The following is a 26924-nucleotide window of genomic DNA, read 5'->3' on the forward strand; positions in this document are numbered from 1 at the left end:
CATCTACACCCTCCCAAATATCCCCCAAGAACAAGTCCTCAAGGTACTGTCCAAGGCCATGAGCCCATTTCATTGGGGGCCAGATAACATACTGGGCTGCCTGTATAGTCCTATAGGTTCATAGTTAAATATTAAGCTAACTGCCCTTAATGGCTATTTTAAGCCTAGTCAACAACCCCAGGCCAGAATCAAAACCTAAACTCACTTCCCCAGGTGCGTGCCTAACTGGGGGGTAATTTATAAAAACTTTCTGCAATCACATGTTAGCAGGAAAGAGCATGGCAGTAGATTTTTATGAATAACATGACCTCCTCTTCTCTGCAGTTACAAAGAGGGACAACATTTTTTGTGAGACCCCCCCTACTGGGGCTATTCAATATCAGCCTTCAAACAGACTTTGTGCAGGAAGAATGGAGAGCAGCAACTATCACCCCCTGCACAGAGGTGGGTTGTCAATAGACCCAGGTAATTATAGACCCATAAACCTGATCAACCTCATCTGTAAGGTTGTGGAAAGGATTATTATGGAATTAATAAATAAAGACATCAATGTAAAAATGTAGGTGCTAGAAGTGCTCACAGCAAACCAGGTAAAAAGAAAGGAGCACAGCGTTGCGAGTCCACAAACAGTTTTAATATAAAAAATAATAAAATAGTAAAACAAACAGGTTAAGCGCTTTCATCAATTAGTATGACTTCTTCAGAACAAATTGCCATTATAAATTGATGTTTAAATACAAGTTGATGGTCTGCCATTGGTTCTGAACCCACCAATTACAATTAGTAAAAAAACATCACTACGAAGTCTGAAAGTGCAAGAGCAGAAAATAATATTCATTAAATGTCTGACTTCTTTTAAACAAAGAATACATAACAGTGCAATACTGCCATAAGAACATTTAATAATAATAGGTTTTGTTAACTTTGCTAGATTTGATTTGCCTTTTCCTTGAGGACTGGCATTATACTAATGTGATAATTGAGACCCGGTGGATAGTCAGCAGCTAGTCTTAGTTGCCAAAGTAGCTCTTTCTTGTATAATACATTTTGCCAATCTCCACCCCTTGTTTCAACAGTTACAAACTCAAGCACACCAAATTTGAAGCTTGAATAGCCATCACATACAATGCTATGTTTATATAACGCATTAGTATCTTTTTTATTTTTGATGTCATAGAGATGTTCATATATTCGAGTTTTGAACATTCTCTCTGTTTTGCCCACATAGTAGGAAGAACAGGTGCTGCAATGGCTATGTAAACTAACTTGCTAGAACAACAACTACCATTTTTTAAAAATACATGGTTTTTGTTTTTGTTGTCAAGGGAAATGAAGAATCCTGCAATATGTATGAACAATAGGAACACCTCCCACATGGTTTGCTACCACCTCTTTTGTCATGCTTAGTACTACCACTGCCACCCATCTCCAGTAAGGACTTTATGTTGTATCCCACCTTGGTAGAGAATATAGGTTTATCTCCCAAGGTGTGAAGAACATCAGTATTAGTTTTAAAAATGTTCCAATTTCTAATCAAAATTCCTTTAACCTGGGAATACAAAGGATTGTACTGCACTACACATGCTTGCTGAAAGTTAGGTACAGTTTGTCAATTTATAATGGCAATTTGTTCTGAAGAAGTCATACTAATTGATGAAAGTGCTTAACCTGTTTGTTTTACTATTTTATTATTTTTTATATTAAAACTGTTTGTGGACTCGCAACGCTGTGCTCCTTTCTTTTTACCAAATAAAGACATCAACCCAAACTAGTTCAGGTCCATTAGAAGCAAATCCTGTCTACTTAACATGGTCAGTTTCTTTGAGAGTAAGAGTTTTTGCTTTAGTATGCATTCTTTGCTGCTTACATTTGCAGAACATTTGTGCAAGACTTGTCTACAACCGCATGACAATTCACCGCACAATAGTAATGTTTGTAGTGTCTGACATAATTTTAAAAATAAAACTTGCTTCATATAAACCAAATGCACCATAAAAGTTGATAATTGTATAAACACTGTAAATAGTTGCTCTTGATTCTTGTATAAGGTACTACAGGAATGTGTGAAAATTCATTAAATGACGGTATTGTGAAACTCCAAAGTTCACTTACAAAGGGCAAAGATGCTTAACTGCTTTTTTATTGTGTATCAAGTGTTGCTCTTGTAAAGAATTGGAGGTCTTTTTTTTCTTTCAGATTAAAAAAAAAAATAAAAAAGCTCACAATTTTAGTGCCAGGAGCACCGCTAAAAGTAGCTGCATGGCATAACCTGCAACCTGATAAAAAATGAACTAAAGCATCTTGACTATATTCCTCAAGAATGTCAGAAAACCACACAAATATCATAACCACACATTTACAGAGCATATTAAATTCATATATTTGCTATCACAGACTACCAGAAGCAGATGAAAGAGCAGAGAATTCTTTTTATACTGGAATTTGATAATAAAGTCTTTTTTCTTAATTTCATTGTATAATAGCAAAAGTAGACAGGCTGTGAGTATTGCAGGATTTATCCATGACTGGCTTTGTTTAATCACACAGGCTTCATTCACCCTCTTGATTAAGTTGTGCCATCTGTGGGTAAATCCTGCATTACTCACACCATGTAGTGGATTACTGTTAATTATACAATGACCCCCCCATTAATATTCCAAAACATGCACGCTTATTGGCCGGTGTGCCCGTTGTAAATCCTACAATATACCAATGGAAAAAGGTCCAGTCACACAAACTTTTTTCCGTTGGTATGGTGTCCAAAACTTTTTTTTTTTAATAAATAATAATAAAAAAAAACTGAGCAACGGAGACTTACTTTTCTCCATTGCTTCCGTTTCAAAGCATTGATGTTCTGGGTATGCATGGGAATGCAACTCCCATATGCATGTGTAGTACATGAACACAAGGAAGCAATATACCACCACTGGTGGAAGAACAGTAATGTGCCGTTATACAAAGACATTATTTATTTAAGGAAAGTATGTTTTTTCTTAAATAATGTCATTGTATAATAGCAATAACTGACTCCGTGGTTGTGGTATATTGAAGATTTACCCACGCTTGGCTTTATTTAATCACTCGGCTTTGTCCTCCTGATTAAACCACACCAACCGTGGGGAAATTGTCATTATACCATGACCCTCCATTAATATTCCAAAATGTGCACGCTGATTGGCCAGCGTACACATTGTAAATGAACTTATACTAATGGAAAAAGGTCCGATCGCCCGGACTTTTCCATTAGTATAAGTCTCTTTTAAAACACTGTCTCGCTATGTTAAAGAGTTTAACATAGTGACACAGGTTTAAAAAAAAAAGCAACAGAGATCTCCGCCGTCTTTTAAAGCTGTCTACTTGTTTTTAATCTCTTAATATAGCAAGACAAATAAAAAGTCTGACTTCTCCGCTGCTTTTTTTTCGCTTTTTTTTTTTTAGATTGTTAAATGGGTTAATAATGTTATAAGTTTAAAAAGATTAATCTCAAACGGAGATCTCTTTGTTAAGTCTTTTAAATGTAAAAACCCATTTAACAAACATTTAAAACAAAAAAAAGCAATGGCCTTCTTCTCTCCATTGTTTTTTTTCCATTGTTACTCTCTGATGTACTGCATAGGCAGTACATCAGAAAATGCGACCGATACAGACAGCAGACAGCGAGCAGCAAGGAGGTTATATAATGCCATTATATAAGAAAAAAGTAAGTATTTTTTCTCTTAATAAATGTCAATATAATAGCAATAACCACTTCTTCTGGTGGGTGGCTGGATTTACACATGGTTGTCTTTGTTTGGACCCTCGGGACCAAACCATGCCAACCGTGGGTAAATCCAGCATTACCCACACCCAGGCGTGGGTTATTGCTATAATATATACCACACCACATCATCGGTTATTGCTTAAATGAACCAGTATCCAAACTACAGAATTGTGGTTCTCTGTACTTTTTGTTGCATCATTTTTTTTGTTTGTTTTGTTTTTTTGTTTGTTTATTCTTTGTTGATCAGGTTATTCCCACAAGACTAGTAGCCTGTTTTCAGGAAGACCCAAAGTGGTATTTATACTATCTTCCTCTGCTCTTTTCAGTAAGTGCGTTAGGGTCTTTTCCATCTACCTGAAGTCCGCCACCTCTAGTAGAAGCAAACATAAATTTAACTGATGTAACCCTTGATCTGGACAGACTATTCCTTTTTGAATGTATTTTAAACAACTGTTTTTGTCTGAGCATTGCTGCTTTGTAATTCTGTATGTTTCTAGTCTTATCTTGCTACATACTGCTGAGTCCTGCACAAATGCAGGTAACATTTGGAACTGACCAATGATTGGTTTTGGACTATCCCTCCCACAGTGTTTTTTCATAGATTATCCCTCCCACAATGGTTATTCATATTCTAACCCAGCAGTTCTCATACCTCCTCTGTCCTTTGGACCCCATCCATTTTTCCATCACCGTTGGTCATTACATTAAATTTGCTGTACTGTTCCATAATGGTTTTATTAATTCCACCAGTCAGTTTCTCCATCACCACAGAGCAGGTATCTTGTTGCTGCTACATCATGACTGCCATCTTGGACCATTTCTTGTAGATTTCTGAAGTAATCCTCCATGGTTAGTCATCCTGTGATTGCAGCTGTCTTCTAGTAGCTTCTACAACTATCTTGCAGCCCCATGCCTTCTCCAACTTATCCCTGCTCCTAAGTTTTCATTCTTACTCGGCTATGATCCCACTTTTTTCTCTCCATCTTTCAAGGCTTCCCTTATTGCTTCCTGGTTTCCTGTTCCGTAAATTAGATCACACAGTCTTTTTTCCTAAACATGGTCTTTAACTGGAACTCTGTGCCCTGCTGTCACTGACCTTAATATGTGTAAAGGAGAGAGAGAAAGAGACCAGCAAGGGATGTTTTTCAATTTGGAAATGGAGGCATTGTTACTTGCATAATTGTGAAAAAGAAATTTGTACTTGTTAATGACTGATTAGTTTTACTGTTTTAAGTGCATGACTGTTAACAAATGCCAGTGCTATCCTGCTGAAAAAATAAGACAATTTACATTGAATGCATTATGTGAAAATAGCATATTTTTCACTGACTGCAGTAAAAGAAAAGATGAACTGCACCGTGTGTCTTTTACAGGCTCCAGAATCCTTTGAGGATGTTGCTGTTACTTTCTCAGCAGAGGAGATGAAGATGTTAACAAAACAAGACAAGGAGCTTCATAAGGAAGTGATGTTAGAGAACTATGAAACCTTAGTTTCAGCAGGTAGGTCTTGTCCCATCTTAAGGAGTGGTCTTTGTTCTGAGAGTTATGAGTACCTTATTAAAATGCTATGCTGAGGTGCCGTGTGTGTTTATTTGGTACCTGAGTAAGTGTCACTGAGGACAATTTTATTCAAATTAAGGCACAAGGAAAAGGCTATATATATATGTATATGTGTATATATATATATATATATATATATATATATATATATATATATATACACACACACACACACACACACACACACACACACACACACACACACACACACACACACATTATTTGTTTCCCGGCTTTTCTGAACTAGAATAGTCATTAATACAGGTTTTTCTGTATTCTGGACTTTAGTGCAGTTCCTGTGTTGCTCATATCCTTACTTAGATAGGAGGATGCTTCTCTGTTCACCAGTGGGAGTTTGGAGCTTTGAGCAGCCTATCTGTCTCTTGAGGAGTGGTATCAGCCCAGAAACTTTTTGTTTATTGGCTTGTTTGGACTAACTCCAAGCTCTTTCAAATCCCCTGCTTAAAAACCCGCTTGGCGCAGTTTTTGAGCTTGTTCCGACTCAGCAAAGCTCCTTGTGGTCCTGCAGAGTGGTGCTAGCAGCAGAGAGACAAAAAGGAGTGAATATATATATATATATATATATATATATATATATATATATATATATATATATATATACACACACATACCTCTTGAAGAGGTCCAAAGAGGCATTCTGCTTGACATGTATGGGCAATCTATTCTATAGTCTGGGGAGACTCTGGGTCAGGAACCTATCCCCTCCAGCATGTTTTGTTTATTGTGATGACAAAGTTTATATCCCTGGAGCATGTAGCTCTGAGGGTTGGGATTTCTTTAAGTATAGCATGTCCAACAGCTCTGGGTTTGACATGGCCTTGTGTGTTAAGCAGAGATCGCCTCTAAGTAGACGATATGCCATAGAGTATAGCTGGAGTTTTTTAAGGCGGTCAGCATAGGGCATCTGCTTTAGGCCTGTGATTCTTTTATTGAGGTATTTCTGAGGCCTTTCTAGTTGTTGCAGATGTCTTGAGAGGTACATACCAAATGGGGCGTTGTATTCTATAATGGGTCTAATGAGGGATGAGTACAGTGGGACAATGACCTCCTTTTTTCTGGATGAAAAGCCCTTCGTGATGAGGTGTGCCACATAGAAGGATTTCCTGACTGTTGTGGCGATGTGGTTATCGAAGGTGAGACCACTGTCCACCTGTGTCCCTAAGTCTCTTATCACACTTTCTGTGTTTAGTGTACTGCCACCTATATGGTAACAATACATTTCTTGGCATTGAGCTTGAGCCCATGGCTCTGGCACCAGGCATCTGTTTCTGTAAGGCCCTTTTGTAGAGTATCCACATCATTTGGGGATTCAGTAATGGCTCCCAGTTTGCAGTCATTTGCAAACTTTGCTAGCCAGAGTTCCTTAGTGTTGACCTGTACTTCAGAGAAGTAGATGCCAAACAAGAGCGGCCCCAGGACTGAACCCTGAGGTACTCCACTTGTCACTTGTCTGGAGCTGGATTTGGAGTCGGCTACTTTTACAGTGTGGGTTCTATCAGTAAGCCATTTAGCAACCCATTGGGTGACATAGGGATTAATGCCCAACTTAGTACGTTTATCTATGATTCCAGAGTGGGGGATGGTGTCAAAGGCCTTGGCAAGGTCTAGATAGGCTGTGTGGACCACCTTACACTTGTCCATGGCTCTGGAAACTGATTAAAAGAAGTCAGTCAGGTTCAGGAGACAAGATCGGCCCTTCACAAACCCAAACTGGGTGGGGTCCAGTGTTTGAAGGTTGCCAATGTCTTTGTTTATAAGTTCCATGATAATACGCTCCATGGCCTTGCAGATAAGGCTTGTCAGACTGATGGGACGGTAGTTTCCGGGATCCAAGGTGGATCCCCCCTTGTGGATTGGGATAACTGTAGCTCTGTGCCACTCAATGGGCATGAAACCTGAGGTGAGGCTGTGATTAAAAATGACACTTAGGTGAGGTGCCAGTTCATATTGTTGTTCATGTAGTACACAGCCCGAGATGTCATCTGGTCCCATGGATGCTGTATTTTTGGCTTTAGAGAGTGCGTTTTGTACCTGTGTGGCAGTTATTACTGGAATTTGGCAATCTTCCGGTATTGAGATGGGCCATTTAGGGGGTGAAGTTGGCACTGAATCGATCTGCCAGGATATTGGCAATATCCTTCAGATCAGTATATTTAATGCCATTCTGTTTTAGCTCAGAGCAGATCTGAGCATTGCCATTTAGATTCTTGACATAGTTATAGAATGCTTTGTGGTTGTCTTTGGAATCTTTGGCAATTTTATTTTCGTAACTAGCTTTGGAGGATTTTATGAGGCATCTCAGTTTCTTACTGAGGCTAGTAAGGGAGTTTTTTGCATCCTGGGATTTTCCTCTTTTCTGCAAAAGTTTCTTCCTTTTGTTGTAAAGTTTGTTTATGGCAGGGGACCACCAGATTGGCTTCCTTTTTTTTTGATGAGAGCATGTTGGTTCTATTTGGGATGGCACGATTCATGCATGAGTGGATGTGCTCATACAGTGCCTTAGTGTAGGATTCAGCAGTTGAACTTTCAGTTCCCGTCTGCATGGGTGTCATGAAGTTTGTCACTTCTGACTTGAGTAGCATGAAGTTAGCTTTGGAGAAGTTTTTTATGGTGATTTCTTTACTGGGGGGTGGGGGTGGGATGTGGATGTTAAGGGTGATTAGCTTATGGTCAGACCTGACTAACGAGGGGGGTGTCCATAGGTATGGAGCATTGATTTTCCATGTTGGTAATGACCAGATCTAGGAGATTGGAGCCCCTGGTGGGACTATGGATTAGTTGATCCAGGGCATTGGAATTTATGAATTCCAAGAACCGTTGCGCAAAGGTGTTGGGACATGAGTAGTTTTCCCAGTTAATGGCGGGGTAGTTAAAATCAGCCAGTATTAGGGTGTTTGGGTCTATCTTAATATTTTCCAGTATGTTTAGAAAGGTGTAGTGAGAATCTTGGGGTATGGTGGGGGATCTGTAGCAAGCTACAATTTGGATTGCAGTCTTACCTAGTGTTAGTTGCACTTGGAGAATTTCAGACACATTGTGTTGGCCAACTAGCCTGGTGGTGTGAATTTCCTTGGTGAATATTGACACTCCTCCACCTTTACTGTTTCGGTCCTGGTTTGGTGGCCGAAAAGTGTGGTAAGAGTTGTAGCCTGGTATTGCAGGGGTGCTCTCTGGAGCCTTGAACCAGGTCTCAGTTACTGCACAGATATCGATGTTCTCCATTTTAGGAGTGCCTCGAGAGTGCATTTTGAGGTTTAGACTTCTAGCATTGAGTAGCATTACCATCAGATTTTGCATGCTTGTACTTGTTACGGTGGTGGTTTTGTCCTTTGAAGTTTGCCTAAAAAAAGGCACTGTAGGGGTGGCAAGAGCCTTAGCCAGTAACCTGAATCCCAGGGGCGACAGGTGCAGACCATCTCTGGCAAAGCATCGTGGTCTGTCAATCATGTCATCCCAGGCAGACAGATACTGGATCCCCTTTGAATGACACCATAAGCTTAGCCAATTGTTGAAGTCAATCATTTTATCCTTATATTGTGGTATCATTCTGGGCGAAGGCAGGATGTTACTCAGGGCTTGGGTCATACCTGCCTGGGCCACATGATCCAAGAGCTCTTCCATGTCTCTTTTCATGTAGTCCAGGGAGGTACGTCTCAAGTCATTTACTCCAACATGGACAATGACAGAGTCATATTTGTACTTGTTGTGGAGTGACTTGAGTGCATGCGTTATGTGGCAGATCCTGGCACCCGACAGTCAGCTGACTGTAATTTTCTCCTTATTCAACCTGGTGAGAAGGACATCAGTGTGCCGGACTATAGAGTCACCTATGACTAAAGTGTTAGGTACATTGTCTTGCCTTAGGGGCTGTTGCTGGGTGGCACACTCGTGTTGTGAACTATGTGACACATTGGTTGTGATTGGTGTTTGTTTGCGTTTCAGCTTCAGAGGTTTTTGTTGCTTGGGCAGGTTACAGTTAAGGGCCTCTGCATATGTGGATTTAGTGTTGCTATATGTGGGTGTTGGTGGTGCGGGTTTAGAAGGGCTATGTGTTGCTTGAGGTGTAGTGAGGGTGTACATTCTCCTCTTGACTGTTAAGCACAATCTTGGGTGGAGAGAGCTTTGCTTCCATTTTGGCTATGTAAGTGCATCTCTCACAGGTTGTAGTGTTGAGTGGTAGGAGGAGAGGGTTGTCTGTGTACAAGAGGCATTGCTGCATTGCCCCAGTATGCCCAAATTCACCAGGTGGCCAGGAGAAATCACCAGAAGCTGACCCTTGGACATGCCTGCTTTGGTGCTTTTTTTTTTTTTTTTGTAAAGTATAGGAGCTATTTCCTTAGCAAGGTACTTTGCAATTATAGGCTGTTTAGTGCCTACCATTAATTTCTCCTTGTTAACAAGGAGAGTTCAGTGTTTGTATGAGTTTAAGGCTTTCTAGTGCCTTCCAGCAGGTATTAGAGAAAGTGCTAGTCACAGGGATGCTTAAGGGTAAGATTGAAAAGAATGCACTCTGCAGTGTGCACTAGAGAAGTTAGATGTGAAAGTAGGTAACTTGAGTTTTACCTGTTTAAAAAGTTAAGGTTTAGTGGAGAGTTACTATTTTTAAAACAGCAAGATGGATTGAAAGGGGTGGTCACTTTTTTGTATTTTGATATAAAAAATGTATGTGTATGTATGTATGTATATATATATATATATATATATATATATATATATATATATATATATATATATATATATATATATATATACATACATATATATATATATATATATATATACATATATATATATATATATATATATATATATATATATATATATATATATATATATATATATATATATATATATATATATATATATATATATATATATATATATATATATATATATATATATATATATATATACACATACATATATATATATATATATACATATATACATACAGATATATATATATATATATATACATATACATATATATATATATATATACATATATATATATATATATATATATACATATACATATATATGGTTCTACCTGACATAGTGAAACCACACAACACCGACAACCACATCACCGACACATATTGACAGTCCATAAACCTAAAACCACATAACCGACAACGAAATAACCGACGGTACACACAAACACGAAACCCCATACACTGCACACACACAATAACAATTAAAACAAAACACATCCCCATTCCACAAACCACACACACAACACAAGCACACCAAAATCCTTACAAGCCCACACTAAACCTTACCCTAACCCTAAGGTCCGTCACTATCGCACACTTACCTACCGGCTCCCTAACCCTAACTCACTTAACCCGCCCCTATCGCCCCTAACCCTAACTCACTTAACCCACCCCTATAAGCTCCCTAACCTAACTCACTTAACCCACCCTATCGCTCCCTAACCTAACTCACTTAACCCGCCCCTATCGCCTCCCTAACCCTAACTCACTTAACCCACCCTATCCCCACAGACCGTCAATCTCCACACTTACCTGCTCACACCCTAACGTCCGTCACTACCGCATACTCACACAGCCTTTCCCCATGTCGGCATCCTCGGCGTTGGTGTTGTCATCCGTCGTGTCGGTCTTCTGCATTGTCGATGTTCTGCCACCGCGATTCGCGTCGGTCTTCTTTTTGGTCTTCTGGAGCTCGAATTCCGCTGTCGGTCTTCTGCTGTCGGCCGAAGTCAGGTAGAACCATATATATATATATATATATATATATATATATATATATATATACATATATATATATATATATATATATATATATATATATATACAGATATATATATATATATATATATATATATATATATATATATATATATATATATATACAGATATATACAGAACCTATATATATAGGTTCAAAGGTTCATACTAGGCTCTGCCCTAGGGCATTTATAAGCCTAGCCAGAATGTGTTTGGCTTTCGCCACCCATTTTAAATTTATTTTGCTATACCCTTTTTCGAGGTTAGTATACTGTGCCTCTATCTAACAGTGACATAGAAGTGATACCCGGGGTAAACCTGTGCTCTCCCATCCACTCATCATGATTCCTCTTGAAGAGAGTCAATGAGAGACTCTGCCTAACCTGGACTGGGATTTTATTTCAGAGTGAAGGGAGCCTATGGGTTATGAATCTGTCCCTCCAGCATGTCCTATTTATTTCAGTGCTGAGGTTCAAGTCTCTCGAGCGCGTAGCTCGATGGGATTTGGATTTTCTGAGGTGCAGCATGTCCATTAACTCTGGGTTGGACATGGCTTTATACATCAGGCACAGATCGCCTTTGAACAGGCGGTATGCCGCTGAGTAGAGCTGGAGTTTCTTTAACCGGGCAGCATATGGCATCTGTTTGAGCCCTTTGATGCTCTTGGTGAGGTACTTTTGGGGTCTTTCCAGTTGCTGCAGGTGTCTGGTAAGGTACATCCCAAAAGGGGCATTGTACTCAGTTATGGCCCTGATGAGGGATGAGTAAAAAGGCACGATGACCTCCCCTGATCCAGATGTGAATCCCTTCATGATTAGGTGGGCTATATAAAATGTTTTTCTAACCACTTTGGCCACGTGATTGTCAAATGAGAGATTGCTATCAACTTGGGTCCCCAGGTCCCTAATTATTTCTTCTGTACTTAATGGATTATCACCTATGTGGTAATTTGTGGGCACTTTGTTTTGCCAAAGGGAATGACTATACACTTTTTGGCATTCAGCTTGAGGTCATGGCTCTGGCACCAGTTGTCTGTTTCTGTGAGGCCCTTTTGCAGGATGCTTGTGTCAGCTGGAGAGTCGATTATGACGCCCAGTTTGCTGTCATCTGCGAACTTGGTCAGCCACAGTCCTTCCGTGTTGGCCTGTACCTCCGAGAAATATATACCAAACAAGAGAGGTCCCAGGACTGAGCCTTGTGGAAGACCACTTGTAACTGGTTTGGAGTCTGACATGGCTCCAGCAATTCTAACCATGTGGGTTCCGTCCTTGAGCCAGGTTGCAATCCATCTAGTGACGTAGGGGTTTATATTTAAGCTGGTGAGCTTATCTATAATGCCCAAGTGGGGTATTTTATCGAAGGCTTTTGCGAGGTCCAGGTAGGCTGTGTGGATCACCTTCCCCTCGTCAATGGCCTTGGTGACTGTTTCAAAAAAATCAACCAGGTTTAACAGGCAGGATCTGCCCTTAACAAAGCCGAACTGGGTAGGATCCAGTGTCTGTAGGTCCCCAATATCTTTATTTATGAGGTCCATGATGATCCTTTCCATAGCTTTGCAGACCAAGCTAGTCAGGCTTATGGGGCAGTAGTTTCCAGGATCCGTTGAGGCACCACCTTTATGGAGAGGGACCACTGTTGCTGTACGCCACTCTTTGGGCACATATCCTGTAGTAAGGCTGAGAGTGAACAGTAGTTTTATATTTGGGTTTAGCTCTTCTTGGAGTTCATGTAGGACGCAGCCCGGGACACCATCTGGTCCCATTGATGCTGTGTTTTCTGCTTTGGAGAGGGCGGCTCTTACCTGAGCATCTGAAATGTCAGGGGGGCAGCAATCTGCTGGGATAGATATTTGCCCTTTTGGTAAGGAGGGGGGGAGAAGTTTGCGCTGAACCTGTCAGCTAGGATGTTGGCAATGTCTGTGGGTTCAGTGTATTTTTTGTCATTATGGACTAATTCTGAGCATATCTGGGAATTACCACCCAGGTTCCTAACATAACTAAAGAAAGCCTTGTGATTATCCTTGGTGTCCTGTGCATTTTTTCTCTCAAAGCTGGCCTTAGACAATTTTATGAGTGCCCGTAGTTTTTTGCTAATACTGATCAGTGATGCCTTCCCTTTTTGGGATTTTTCTCTATCATTTAGTAGCTTCCTCCTTCAATTGTATAGTTTGTTTATGGCTGGGGTCCACCAGACAGGACGTCTGCCTTTGGAGGATTGGGTCTTGGTTTTATTTGGGATCGCATGATCCATACATTCCTGAAGGTGTTCATAGAATGCATTTATAAAGGATTCTGCGGTCTGGGCCGTATTTTCCACAGGCCCGGGGGCTTTGAAGGATTCCACCTCGGTTTTGAGGAGTGTGAAATTTGCTTTTAGTGAAGTTTTTCACTGTGGTTTTCTGGGCAGGGGGTGGGGTTGGGATGTGAATATCCAGTGAGATTAGTTTATGGTCTGATCTTATCAGTGAGGGATACACTTCTGGTCTGGAGCATAGAGTCCCCATGTTGGTGATGATCAGGTCCAGTATGTTTTCCCCTCTTGGGGGAGTGGTAACAAGTTGTTCCATAGTATTGGAATTTATAAATTCTAGAAACCTTTGGGCTAGGGTGTTGGAGCTAGAGTAATGCTCCCAGTCTGTGTTTGGGTAGTTGAAGTCACCCAATATAATGGTGTTTGGAGAGACCTTCATATTTTCCAGTGTTCTCAGGAATTCCGAGTGAGGTTCCTGGGTTTGGGAGGGTGGTCTGTAGCAGGCTATAAAATGGAAGGCAGTTTTACCCACTGTTATTTGCACATGGATAGTCTCTGTTGCCTCGTGCTTTGCCACCAACCTGGAGGTGTGGGTATCTTTGATGAATATCAATACTCCCCCTCCTTTTGTGGTTCGGTCCAAGTTTTGGGGCCGAAAAGCATGGTATGAGGTATAACCTGGTAGTGCTGGGGTGCTTTCAAGAGCCCTGAACCAGGTTTCTGTTACTGCACAGATATCGATGCTCTCCATGCTAAGGAGAGTTTCGAGTGAGTGCATCTTCAGATTTAGACTTCTGGCATTGAGTAGCATTACTCTTAGTTTCTTATCCCTTGTGATACCTATGGAGGTGGGTTTGTCTTTTGAGCCTTGCTTAAAAAAGGCACTATGGGGGTAGCAAGAGCCTTTGCCAATATCCGAAGGCCCAGGGGTGACAGGTGCAAGCCGTCTCTAGCGAAGCATCGTGGCTTGTCGAGCATATCATCCCAAGCTGGCAGGCATTGGATCCCCCTTTGAATGACACTAGTACTTAAGCCAGTTGTTGAAATTGATCATTTTGTCTTCATATTGTGGCATCATTCTTGGTTAGGGTAAGATGCTACTCAAGGTCAGGGTCATACCGGCCTGGGCTACATGCTCAGAGAGCTCCTTTATGACTCTTTTCATGTAGTCCAGGGAGGTACATGTTAGGTCATTCACACCAGCATGGACAATGACTGTGTCATATTTGTACATGCCTTGGTGTGACCTGAGTGGTTGTGTTATGTGGCGGATCCTTGCGCCCGACAGGCTGCTCACCGTGACCCTCTCCTTATTCAGCCTGCTGAGCGGGACGTCAGTGTGCCTGACGATAGAGTCACCTTTTACAAGTGTATCAGGTGTGTTGTTTAGTCTTAAGGGCTGTGACTGTTCGGCACACTGGCTTTGTGAGATATGTGTTGCACGTGTTTTGTTTTGGTGTAGCGGTTGCATGGGTGTCTGCTTTGGAGGTCTCTGCTGCTTAGGCAGATCTTTATTTAGAGCCTCCAAGTATGTTTTTGTGTGATTATGTGTTTGGTTTGCTGTCGTGGTAGGGCTATGTGAGACTGGAATTGTAGTGAGTGTGGTTTCCTTCCCCTCCTGACTGGTTATGCCAGTACTGAGTTGAGAGAGCTTAGCCTCCAGTTTGGCTGTATGGTTGCATCTCTCACATGTGTTGGAATTTGTTGGGAGTAGGAGAGGAGATTGACAACTGACCTTTGGACATGCTAGAATAATAATGGGAATTCCTTAATAATTGAAAACAAGGGCCAGTGGGGAGTGAGGGTGTAGTGCTTTTAATTTTTAGTGCTGACTTATATAATTGCTTTAGTGAGCAAGTGCCAGGTAACTTAAGTGCAGTGTGTTACAAGTAACTTAAATGCAAAAACGACAAACAGTAACTTTCTTTCAAGTGAAACAAGGAAATAAGTACAGTAAGCAATGCAGATATCACTAGTAATCCACAGAAGCGCTGAAAAGCCATGTATTAGGTGGAATTAGCATTCCAGGGAAATAATAAGCAAACAAACAATAAGCATATAAACAAAGCTAGATTCAGCAGGCCTGGATCTAGTCTGTGCTACAGCAAACAAGGTGTACCAATTTCAGTAAGATACAGTTCAAATATTTATGCACTATAAACCTTTAACCAGAAATTCCCAGCTCAGAAGGGCAGAGTCCAGCCTCTTCTCCCACAAGAGTGCAGACCACGAACCTTCTTAATGTAAAATAACTGGCCTGAAGCCCAAGTGCTTAAACCAAAACTAATACACTTGGACACTGGGCTCTCAATCAGCAGTTCCCAACTTAGAAGGATGAAAGCTACCTGTCCTGCCACCACAGTGCATGCCACAAACCTTCCTAATTTAAAACAACTGGTCTGAAGCCCAAGTGCTTAATCCAAAAGATTTTGGATGATAGCTACACTTTAATCAAGTTACTACCAAGCAGTAATAAATACAATTGATTACTTTAGAGAATGTCTGGATTAGTGCTCAAGTTACACAAACAAAGCTAGATCCAGCAGGCCCGAATCCAGTCTATGCCGCAGCAAACAAGGCGCACCAACTTCAGTAAGAAGCAGTTCAGATATGCATGCACTATGCTCAGAAGGGCTGAGTCCAGCCTCTCCTCCCACAAAAGTGCAGACCACAAACCCTCTTAATGTAAAATAACTGGCCTGAAAGCCCAAGTGCTTAAACAAGAATTAATACACTTATAGAATAACAGACACTGAGCCCTCAATCAGCAGTTCCCAACCTAGGAGGATGTAAGCTACCTGTTCTGCCACTACAGTGCAGACCACAAACCCTCTCAGTGCAAAACAACTGGCCCGAAGCCCAAGTGTTTAAACCAAAAGGCTTAGAATGAGTTACACCAAGCAGTAATAAATACAATTGAGTATTTTTAAGATGATGCAAAAGTAAAATAAAGTAGGTAGAAACACAAGTACAGTAAAAGCAGATGATTTTTTTTTTTTTTTTTATCTGAACAAGTGCTTAGATCAAAGAAACAGATTTGAGTGCTGAAACTAGAAAACTGGCTAGTTATAAGAAAAAAACCTAAGCTAGAAGGCTTCCCTCCAACACAGAAGGGCTCGGGGGCTCAGAAGTCTACAAATAGTCTATACCACTTAACAGGAAAGGCAGAAAAACAGCTTAATTTTTTTTTTGTTCCTTTCCCAGATGCTCTCTTTGTACAAAGTATGAGTACCTGAAATCAGAATATAATCTCACTGCACTCAGCTGAGTGAGCAAATGAAATGGGCCGAGAGGCAGGCTGAGGGGCGGGCAGTTTCAAGGCCACTAAGATTAACACCAAAACAAAAAGAGCAGAGTCAAAACTTCCAGTTCAGTTAATATTCCTGCAACACAGTTTAAATCAATTTAAATACTGTATTTTTTTAAAAAAAAAGTGCAGATAAAGGTACTTAAATTCTCTTATACGTCCAGTTGAATACAACAAGTTCTTAGCCGGCCAAAGCTGAGGTTTTTAAGCAGAAAATATTTCACACTGTACCACTTTAATAGGCAAGGACAGGAAATCAAAGAATGTGGCTACCCCCACACCTGTAATTACTAGCAAATAACAAAATTCAGCAAACACTGACTAACTTCCAGTTCAGTTACTGAAGAGCAGAGTCAAAACTTCCAGTTCAGTTAATATTCCTGCAACAATGTTTAAATCAATTTAAATACTGTATTTTTTTTTTAAAAAAGTACAGATAAAGGTACTTAAATTCTCTTATACGTCCAGTTGAATACAACAAGTTCTTAGCCGGCCAAAGCTGAGGTTTTTAAGCAGAAAATATTTCACACTGTACCACTTTAATAGGCAAGGACAGGAAATCAAAGAATGTGGTTACCCCCACACCTGTAATTACTAGCAAATAACAAAATTCAGCAAACACTGACTAACTTCCAGTTCAGTTACTGAAGAGCAGAGTCAAAACTTCCAGTTCAGTTAATATTCCTGCAACACAGTTTAAATCAATTTAAATACTGTATTTATTTTTTTTTAAAATTGCAGATAAAGGTACTTAAATTCTCTTATACGTCCAGTTGAATACAACAAGTTCTTAGCCTGCCAAAGCTGAGGTTTTTAAGCAGAAAATATTTCACACTGTACCACTTTAATAGGCAAGGACAGGAAATCAAAGAATGTGGCTACCCCCACACCAGTAATTACTAGCAAATAACAAAATTCAGCAAACACTGACTAACTTCCAGTTCAGTTACTGAAGAGCAGAGTCAAAACTTCCATTTCAGTTAATATTCCTGCAGCAATGTTTAAATCAATTTAAATACTGTATGTTTTTTAAAAAAAAGTGCAGATAAAGGTACTTAAATTCTCTTATACGTCCAGTTGAATACAAGAAGTTCTTAGCCGGCCAAAGCTGAGGTTTTTAAGCAGAAAATATTTCACACTGTACCACTTAAATAGGCAAGGACAGGAAATCAAAGGATGTGGCTACCCCCACACCTGTAATTACTAGCAAATAACAAAATTCAGCAAACACTGACTAACTTCCAGTTCAATTACTGAAGAGCAGAGTCAAAACTTTCAGTTCAGTTAATATTCCTGCAACACAGTTAATATTCCTGCAACACAGTTTAAATCAATTTAAGTAGGAATTTATTTTATGTATATATATATATATATATATATATATATATATATATATATATAATATATATATATATATATATATATATATATATAATATATATATATATATATATATATATTATATATATATACATACACACATATATATATATATATATATGTGTGTGTGTATATATATATATACATATATGTATATATATTTATATAAAATATAGCCTTTTCCTTGTGGCTTAATTTATGACTAAAATGGTCCTCAGTGACTGGGAAGTTAATGCACAGTGCATCCAAATACAGAAATAAAAGGAAAAGCATATCCTGGTGCCTCATTCTACATTCCTTTCATTTATAGCCTTTTCCTTGTGGCTTAATTTATGACTAAAATGGTCCTCAGTGACTGGGAAGTTAATGCACAGTGCATCCAAATACAGAAATAAAAGGAAAAGCATATCCTGGTGCCTCATTCTACATTCCTTTCATTTATATGAATCAAGTGGGCAGTTTATAGGCTGCGGTTCAACCAGAATGTTTTTAAGAAATTTTTTATTAATTTAACATATTTAGAATGTATACACAGGAAGAAATTCAACATCCCATCCTGTTATACAGTGTTAGGAATATTATATTCAATCATAAAGGTAATCTTACACAGTTAACACGTTAAGAGTCTTGGTATATCAGTAGCAACCTTTCAAGGCTATCCCAACCAGTAAAAGTATTAGATTTATAGATCTTATTCTAATCACTCCTTTTTCAGTTGTTACATAGCATTGCTGTTAAATTTAAACATTCTTTATAACATAGGAGCTGAGTTCAAGTTCCAACTTTTTGTAATAACTTTCACAACCCTTAAGGCTAAACAACACAGGATATACACTCGTTATAGGTGACTCTATTGTCAGAAACACTGACTTCCCACTCACCAGACTGAACAAGGAGAAGGTCACTGTAAGCTGCCTGTCGGGTGCCAGGATCCGCCATTTAACACAAGCACTCAAGTCATTCCAAAGCCAGTACAAATATGACTCTGTCATTGTCCATGCTGGTGTGAATGACCTGAGACGTACCTCCCTGGACTACATGAAAAGAGACATAGAGGAGCTCTCTAATCATGTAGCCCAGGCTGATATGACACTGACCCCGAGTAGCATCTTGCCCTCACCAAGAATGCCACTGTATAAAGACAAAATGATCAGTTTCAACAATTGGCTAAAATATTGGTGTCATTCAAAGGGATCCAGTGTCTGTTAGCTTGGGATGACATGCTCGTCAAGCCACGTTGCTTCGCTAGGGACGGCTTGCACCTGTCACCCTTTGGTTTTCGTATACTGGCCAAGGCTCTTGCCACCCCCATAGTGCCTTTTTTAGGCAAGGCTCAAAGGACAAACCCACCTCCATAGACAACCCAAGGATAAAAAAAACTAAAGGTAATGCTACTCAATGCCAGAAGTCTAAACCTCAAAATGCACGCACTCGGGGCTCTCCTCAGTATGGAGAAAATCGGTGTCTGTGCAGTAACAGAAACCTGGTTCAAGGCTCCTGAGAGCACCCCAGTACTACCAGGTTATAACTCATACCATGCTTTTCGGCCCCAAAACTCAGACCTAAGCACAAAAGGAAGGGGGAGTATCTATATTCATCAAAGATACCTACACCTCCAGGTTAGTGGCACTGCACAAAGCATTGGAAACCGTCCATGTGCAACTAACAACAGGCAAAACTGCCTTTCAGTTTGTAGCCTGCTACAGATCACCCTCCCTTTCGCAGGAACCCTACTTGGCAATCCTGAGAACACTGGAGAATATGAAGGTCTCTCCAAACACTATGTTATTGGGTGACTTCAACTTCCCAAACATTGACTGGGAAAACTACTCAAGCCCAAACACCCTCGCCCAATGGTTCCTTGAATTTATAAACTCTAACACGATGGAACAACTGGTCACCACTCCCACAAGAGGGAACAACATATTGGACCTGGTCATCACCAACATGGGGACTCTATGTTCCACACCAGAGGTAAACCCCTCGATGGTAAGATAAGACCATAAACTAATGTCCCTGGATATCCATATCCCATCCCTACCCCCAGCCAGGGAAATCACTGTAAAGACTTTCTCAAAAGCTAACTTCACAGTTCTCAAGACTGAGGTGGAATCTTTCAAAGCCCCTGGGCCAGAGGACAATACAATACAATCCGCAGAATCCTTTACAATTGCATTCTGTGAGCACCTGCAGGAATGCTTGGATCGTGCTATCCCAAATAAAACCAAGACTCACTCCTCCAAAGACAGGAGACCTATCTGGTGGACCCAGGCCATAAATAAGCTATACAACAGAAGGAGGAAGCTACTACGTGACAGAGCAAAATCCCAAATAGGGAAGGCATCTCTGATCAGTATTAGCAAGAAACTACGATCCCTCATAAAATCATCAAAGGCCAGTATCGAAAGAAAAATTGCCCTAGACACTAAAGATAATCAGAAGGCCTTCTTTAGTTATGCCAGGAATATGGGTGGAAACTCCTAGATATGCTCTGAATTGTCGCATAATGGTACAAAATATACCGAACCTACAGACATAGCCAACATCCTGGCAGACAGATTCAGTGCTAACTTCTCCCTAAAAGGAGCAAATGTCTATCCCAACTGAATGTAACCTCCCTGACATCACAGATGCACAGGTGAAAGCTGCCATCTCCAAAGCAAAAAACACAGCATCTGTGGGACAGAATGGTATCCCAGGCTGTGTTTTACACGAGCTCCAAGAAGAACTGAACCCTCACATTGTCACTGTTCAAACTTAGCCTTACTACAGGATATGTACCCAAAGAATGGCGTACAGCTACAGTGGTCCCACTCCACAAGGCTGGCGCCACAACGGACCCCGGGAACTATCGCCCCATAAGCCTGAGTAGTCTGGTCTGTAAAGCTATGCAGCATATTGTCATGGAACTCATAAACAAAGACATTGGGAGCTTCCAGACACTGGACCCTACCCAATTCGGCTTTAAGGGCAGATCTTGCCTCTTAAACCTAGTTGTTTTCTTTGAAACAGTTACCAAAGCCATAGACGAGGGCAAGGTATTCCACACAGCCTACTTGGACCTCGCATAAGCCTTCGACACAATACCTAACTCGGGCATCATAAATAAGCTTACCAGCGTAAATATCAACCCCTATATCACCAGATGGGTTACAGACTGGCTCAGGGATAGAACCCACATGGTCAGAATCGCAGGTGCCACGTCCGAATCCAAACCAGTTACAAGTGGCATCCCACCAGGCTCAGTCCTTGGACCTCTGTTATTCGGTATATACTTCGCTGAGGTTCAGGCTAACATGGGGGGACTATGGCTGACAGAGTTTGCAGATGACCGCAAACTGGGAGCCATAATCGACTCTCCAGCTGACACAAGCATCCTCCAAAAGGGTCTCACGGAGACGGATGCTTGGTGCCATAACCACGGCCTCAAGCTAAATGCTAAAAAGTGCATAGTCATCCCCTTTGGGAAAAACAAAGTGCCCACAAATTACCACATAGGTGGTAATCCATTAAGTACGGAAGAAGTAATTATAGATTTGGGGACCAACGTAGATAGTAATCTTTCCTTTGATAATCACATTGCCAAAGTGGTTAGAAAGACCTTCTTTATCGCCCACCTTATCATGAAAGGGTTCGCATCTAGATCGAGAGGTCATTGTGCCCCTGTACTCATCACTCATCAAGCCCATAATTGAGTACAATGCCCCTTTTGGGATGTACCTTACCCAACACCTGCAGCACCTGGAGAGACCCCAAAAGTACCTCACCAAAGAGGATCATGGGCTACAAACAGATGTCCTATGCAGCTCGACTAAAGAAACTCCAGCTCTGCTCAGTTGCTTGCCGCCTACTCAGAGGCTATCTGTGCCTGACGTACAAAGCCATGTCTAACCCAGAAGGACATGCTGAAGGGACAGATTCATTTCCCAGAGGCTCCTCTCACTCTGGAATAGAATACCAATTCATGTTAGACATAGCCCCTCGCTGACCCTCTTCAAGCGAAATCTGGACTCGTGGATGGGAAATCGCAAATTCACCCCTGGGATCTCTTCTGTGTCCCTGCTTGACAGAGGCACAGTAAACTAATCTTAAAGGGCTACCTTCTGTGACCTACCATACAGAGGCACAGTAGGCTAATGTAATAGGGAGGCAAAAGCCAAATACACTCGGGCTAGGCTTATAAATGCCCTAGGGCAGATAGCCTAGTATCTACCTATGAACGTCTTTTAATAGACCGTGAAAGGTCATACAAAAAAAGTTAAAACATTAAGCTCTTTCATCCACAAAGTGTGGATTTCTTCAGAATACCATATAAACTAACAGCAATGAATTTAAAAACTTTTTGGCGCCAATTCCTCCCTCTTTAAAATTATGCTTTAAAGAAACATAGCATATAAATACAACCTACAATGAAAACATCAAAGACTTTGTTGTGCATATTAATGTCTAACAACTACATAGATTCTAAAATAAATTCTAAAATATAGTTTATGTAGCTGTAGTCATTATTCTCATAAACAATATGTTACTAAAAATTAATAAATACAAATGTTTCATAGGCATGAAATATAACCATCAGTATAACACACTGTGTATAATCTAACTTATTGATGTTGTGTCATACTGGTGAAAATAAAAATGAGAAGCACAGTGATTACATAAGTACTATTGATAATTCCTAATGCTAACGTAATTCTAAAATAGGTTTAATAGTAATAAAATCATTTAATCCTGGTTTCCTTCCTGCATCAGTAAAAATTTGCCATATTATCTCTTTTCTATTTAATAATGCTTTGAAATTCCCCCCTCTTGAATCTATTGAAACTGATCTATAATACCAAATTTAAAGGAATGTTCTTCACCTCTATCAAATGTGTGTCTACTTATTACATTGTTCATGTCCATGGTCTTTATACAATATAAATAATCGTATATCCGCTTTTTAAATTGACGTTCTGTTTTCCCTATATAAAAATCAGAACATGACATGCATTTTGCCAAGTATTTAATGTTTTTGGTATTACAATTACCCCATTTGAATTTTATAATAGTACTATTGACATTGTCCAAGATCAAACTGTCTACTTCTAAAATTGCATGGCACTGATTACATGAGCCACTGATTTACATGAGCCACACTTCTTTGTGTGGCTTTTAGTACTATAATGAGTGCCCGTAAATTGCCGTTGTTCTAGCTTCTTTTTCAAATTGGGTCCAGTTTTGTATACAAAAGTAGGAGACATTCCTACAACAGTTCTAAATTCATCATCCACCATCAACATATTCCAGCTTCTTCTGACAATTTTATTTAATATACTCTACATATGGTGAGTATTCCAATATACATGCCCTACCAAATTTTGATGTATCTGTTGAATTTGTAATATGTCCTTTTTATGATTAAGTTCTTTTCCTAACAAAGGTGGAAATTTGTTGCCCCATTCACTCACTACATATCTGGAAATATTATCTAACATAGCACTGGGATATCCCCGAGATCTAAACATATTACTTATAAATACAATTTGGCTCACCACATCAATGTATTCAGAAGTCATCTGTGCTACCTGTATGCATTGACCTTTATATATATTTTTCATCATGCTTCTAGGATGGCAACTTGTAAATTCCAGGTAGCTGTTAGAAAAAGTTTTTTTCCGAAATACATTAGATTTGAAACCTGTGTTGGTCTTAAAAATAAATATATCCAAGTAGGCTATGCCTTCATCTTTACATGTATATGTGAATTTGAAAAATGAACTTGATGTATTCAAAAAAATTCAAAAAATGCAGTCACACTATCCTTATCACCTTCCCATAAAACGAACATATCATCTAAAAATCTCGAATAATAGATCACTTGTTTTATAATACTCACTAGAAAATAACACTGTTGTTTCCCATTCTAACATAACTAGGTTGGCGTAGATGGGGGCACATGCCGCCTCCATAGCTACGCCTCTAGTTTGTTTAAAATTCTTTCCCTCAAATTGTATGTAATTGTGGTCCAAAACCAACGACATTAATTCCATTATGACATTAATCTTGTCCCATTCCAAATCTGTTACAAAAATATTCTAATCCAATGTCTTTCGGAATGCTGGAAAATAAATCTATGACATCAATGGTTAAAAATAAACTGTTTTCTTTCCATTTATCAGTCGTCAATTTGGCTAAAAATGACCACAATCCTTAACTAAATGTGTAATTTTTTCATAAATAGATTTGAGCCACCTATCTATTACTACTCCCAGAGGGGACGAAAAGGTGGATGTTCTATACTTTTATGAACTTTTGGTATTCCTACTATACTTGCTGAAGTTGGATGTTCTACCTTTTAAGAATTCATATGTGTCAATAGTAATGCGGTTGTCCAATAAGAGTTCTTCCAGGCATAGATCAATTTTCTTATAGCCAATATTTATTTCATTAACTGATATGATTTCATAATTACCTGTATCATATAGTGTTTTGTACATTTCATTAACATAATCATAAGTGTTGTATAATACCACCCCTCCCCCTTTATCTGGCTTCATCACTCTTATGTCAGAATTCAATGTAAGTTCTTCTAAAATTCTTCTTTCCTCAATATTCAGATTGTCTTGACTTTTCATTTTTAGTAATTGTTTGTTTATGTTATATACATCAATTAATATTAATTAATACAACTAGTCATACCGTTTTCAAATTATGATAAAAAGGTTCCTTATCAAGGACATAGAGGCAGTTGCCTCATTAATAACACAAATGTTTAAACACTTATTTTGATTATCTCTTTTTAAAAAAATTGCAAAAATTGTTTACTACTGTTTCTGTTTGTCCCATGGGCGTCCCTCAGTAGTGTGCACTTACTGCATGTCCCTTTCTAAAACCCCTGGTGTAACTACATTATTTTCCTACTTCTCAGTGAACTGCAGCTCCCCATTGGTGCATAAATAATAAAACCAAATGGGTAACATTCAAACCAAAATGATAGGCTGCCCTAATTGTGTAGTCGCTAACGTTTTCACTTTGCTACCCTACCCCCAAATTCCACCCACCCCATTACCTGTACTTTTATACATCCCCTGACTCCTACCCACCCAACACCTCTCAAATCACAACACACCTAAGCCAAACCTCACCCACCTGTAGATCTACATCACCCCAGACATCCACCTCTCATACAGTGCTCTCCATAACATCTCTCCCTATAGCCCTGTTTTCCCTACTAATCTCTCTCTCTTCTTTTACCTATCTCGCACTTTCCCAACCCTGGTTATAACTCTCGCACACATTCCTACATCTTACCATCAGCCTCACTTCCCATCATACTCATCCATCTCACATGAACTCTTTACCTCTAACCCAATCTATTTCTTCAAAACAAAACTGCTCCCAACCCCCCTGTACCGCCCTCTTAAATGTGGTACCAGAAAATCACTACTCTCACACAACCCAAGCTACCCTTGCCCAACACACTGCCTCACTCTTCTACTCCACCACGTAACATCAATTTCACCAAACCCTCCAATCAACCCACAAACTCAGTTCATTCTTCTTACAACACTTAATGCACAAAGCCTAAAAACTAAAATCCCTAACTTCCATTCCTGGCTCTCCCATAACCACCCTGACATTACCTCCTTTTCTGAAACCTGGCTGAAAACCTATATAAAATATATCAAAATCCTCCCTCCAGGTTTTCAAATCATTCGCAATGACAGAGCCCACAAAAAAGGAGGTGGAGTAACAATAATCTACCCCACCTCCCATACCATAACTCCATACTCCAGTAAAATACCAACCTTTGCCAACGCTGAAATTGTAATAGGTTTACTAAAAATAAACAACCACAAGTCCATATGTATTGCTGTCCTCTATATCCCCCCTCCCCGGTGATAATATCAAAACTCTTGAAAACATCCTGTCCTGGTTCTCTTCCAATATAAAAAATTAAACCTATATATTCTGTGATACAAACATCAACTGAAATACTATTAACTCTGAAGCCCCGTCCCACACAATCAACCTGTACAACTTCTCCCAACTAATACAATCTCCAACCAGACCAAATAAAGATGGTACATCTGGTACCATCATTGACTGGATCCTAACAACTCACCCAAACCTTATCACCAAAGCTTGAACATTACCTGTTCCTCTCAGCGATCACCTACCAGCTTTCACTGACTGTCTCCCATCTCCAGTGCATAAACAAAACCACTACATCCAAACCCGAAACGTCTCCTCTTTCAACCTTCTAACTTTCTCCAAATGCTTAAAGCATACTGACTGGTCTACTCTAAAAACCCTTAGATGATGCAGTTTCTGACTTTAGTCACTCATTGCTAACCCTTCTCAATCAGCATGCCCCCCCAACCAAACGCATCAAAACCAATCCCTGCCCATGGTTAAAAAAGATACTAAACTAGCTTTGCACTAAAGGGACAAAAAATGGAAACAATATCAAAAACATAAAAACCCTGACACCCTCCTAGAGTATAAGCAACTATGAAACTCCCCAAAAAAACTCATAATTAAAGACCGCAAAGCCCACTACTCCAAACTCCAGTCCTTGCACTCAACAAATCCCAACAAATTGTGGAACTTCATCTCATCCATGCTGTATACTGTCAACAAAGAAAACCCCTGCCCAGACCCCACCCTTTCCAACCTTGAAACAGCCAGCCAGTTCAACTCATTCTTCATAGACTGCATAGCTGAACTATCAGCCTCCTTTCCACCCCCTTCCTCCACCACCACCACCCCCAATCATCAAGCATCCCCCACATCCTTCTGCCTCAAGCCCATCCCCCACAAGCACTATAAAAAGACTTCTCCTCAAACTCAAACCCTGTTGCATTGCACCCAACAACCTTCCTCAATCTGCAGACAACATTGCCTATGC

At 39.9% G+C, this 26924-nt stretch overlaps 1 protein-coding gene across 1 annotated transcript in view; it reads left to right on the forward strand.

Moving 5' to 3' along the window:
* The window catches only part of LOC122814430 (zinc finger imprinted 2-like), a 1129715-nt gene extending 1124381 nt beyond the window's left edge, over positions 1-5334 (forward strand). The window contains exon 3 of the mRNA XM_044087010.1: positions 5134-5334. Within this exon, the coding sequence (XP_043942945.1) occupies positions 5134-5334 (201 nt within the window). The remainder of the gene's footprint in view (positions 1-5133) is intronic.
* Positions 5335-26924: the final 21590 nt, after the last annotated feature.

Source organism: Protopterus annectens, chromosome 10.part0 (genome assembly GCF_019279795.1).
Source record: "Protopterus annectens isolate FY-2018-M chromosome 10.part0, PAN1.0, whole genome shotgun sequence".
In the NCBI taxonomy this organism is placed as follows: Eukaryota; Metazoa; Chordata; order Ceratodontiformes; family Protopteridae; genus Protopterus; species Protopterus annectens.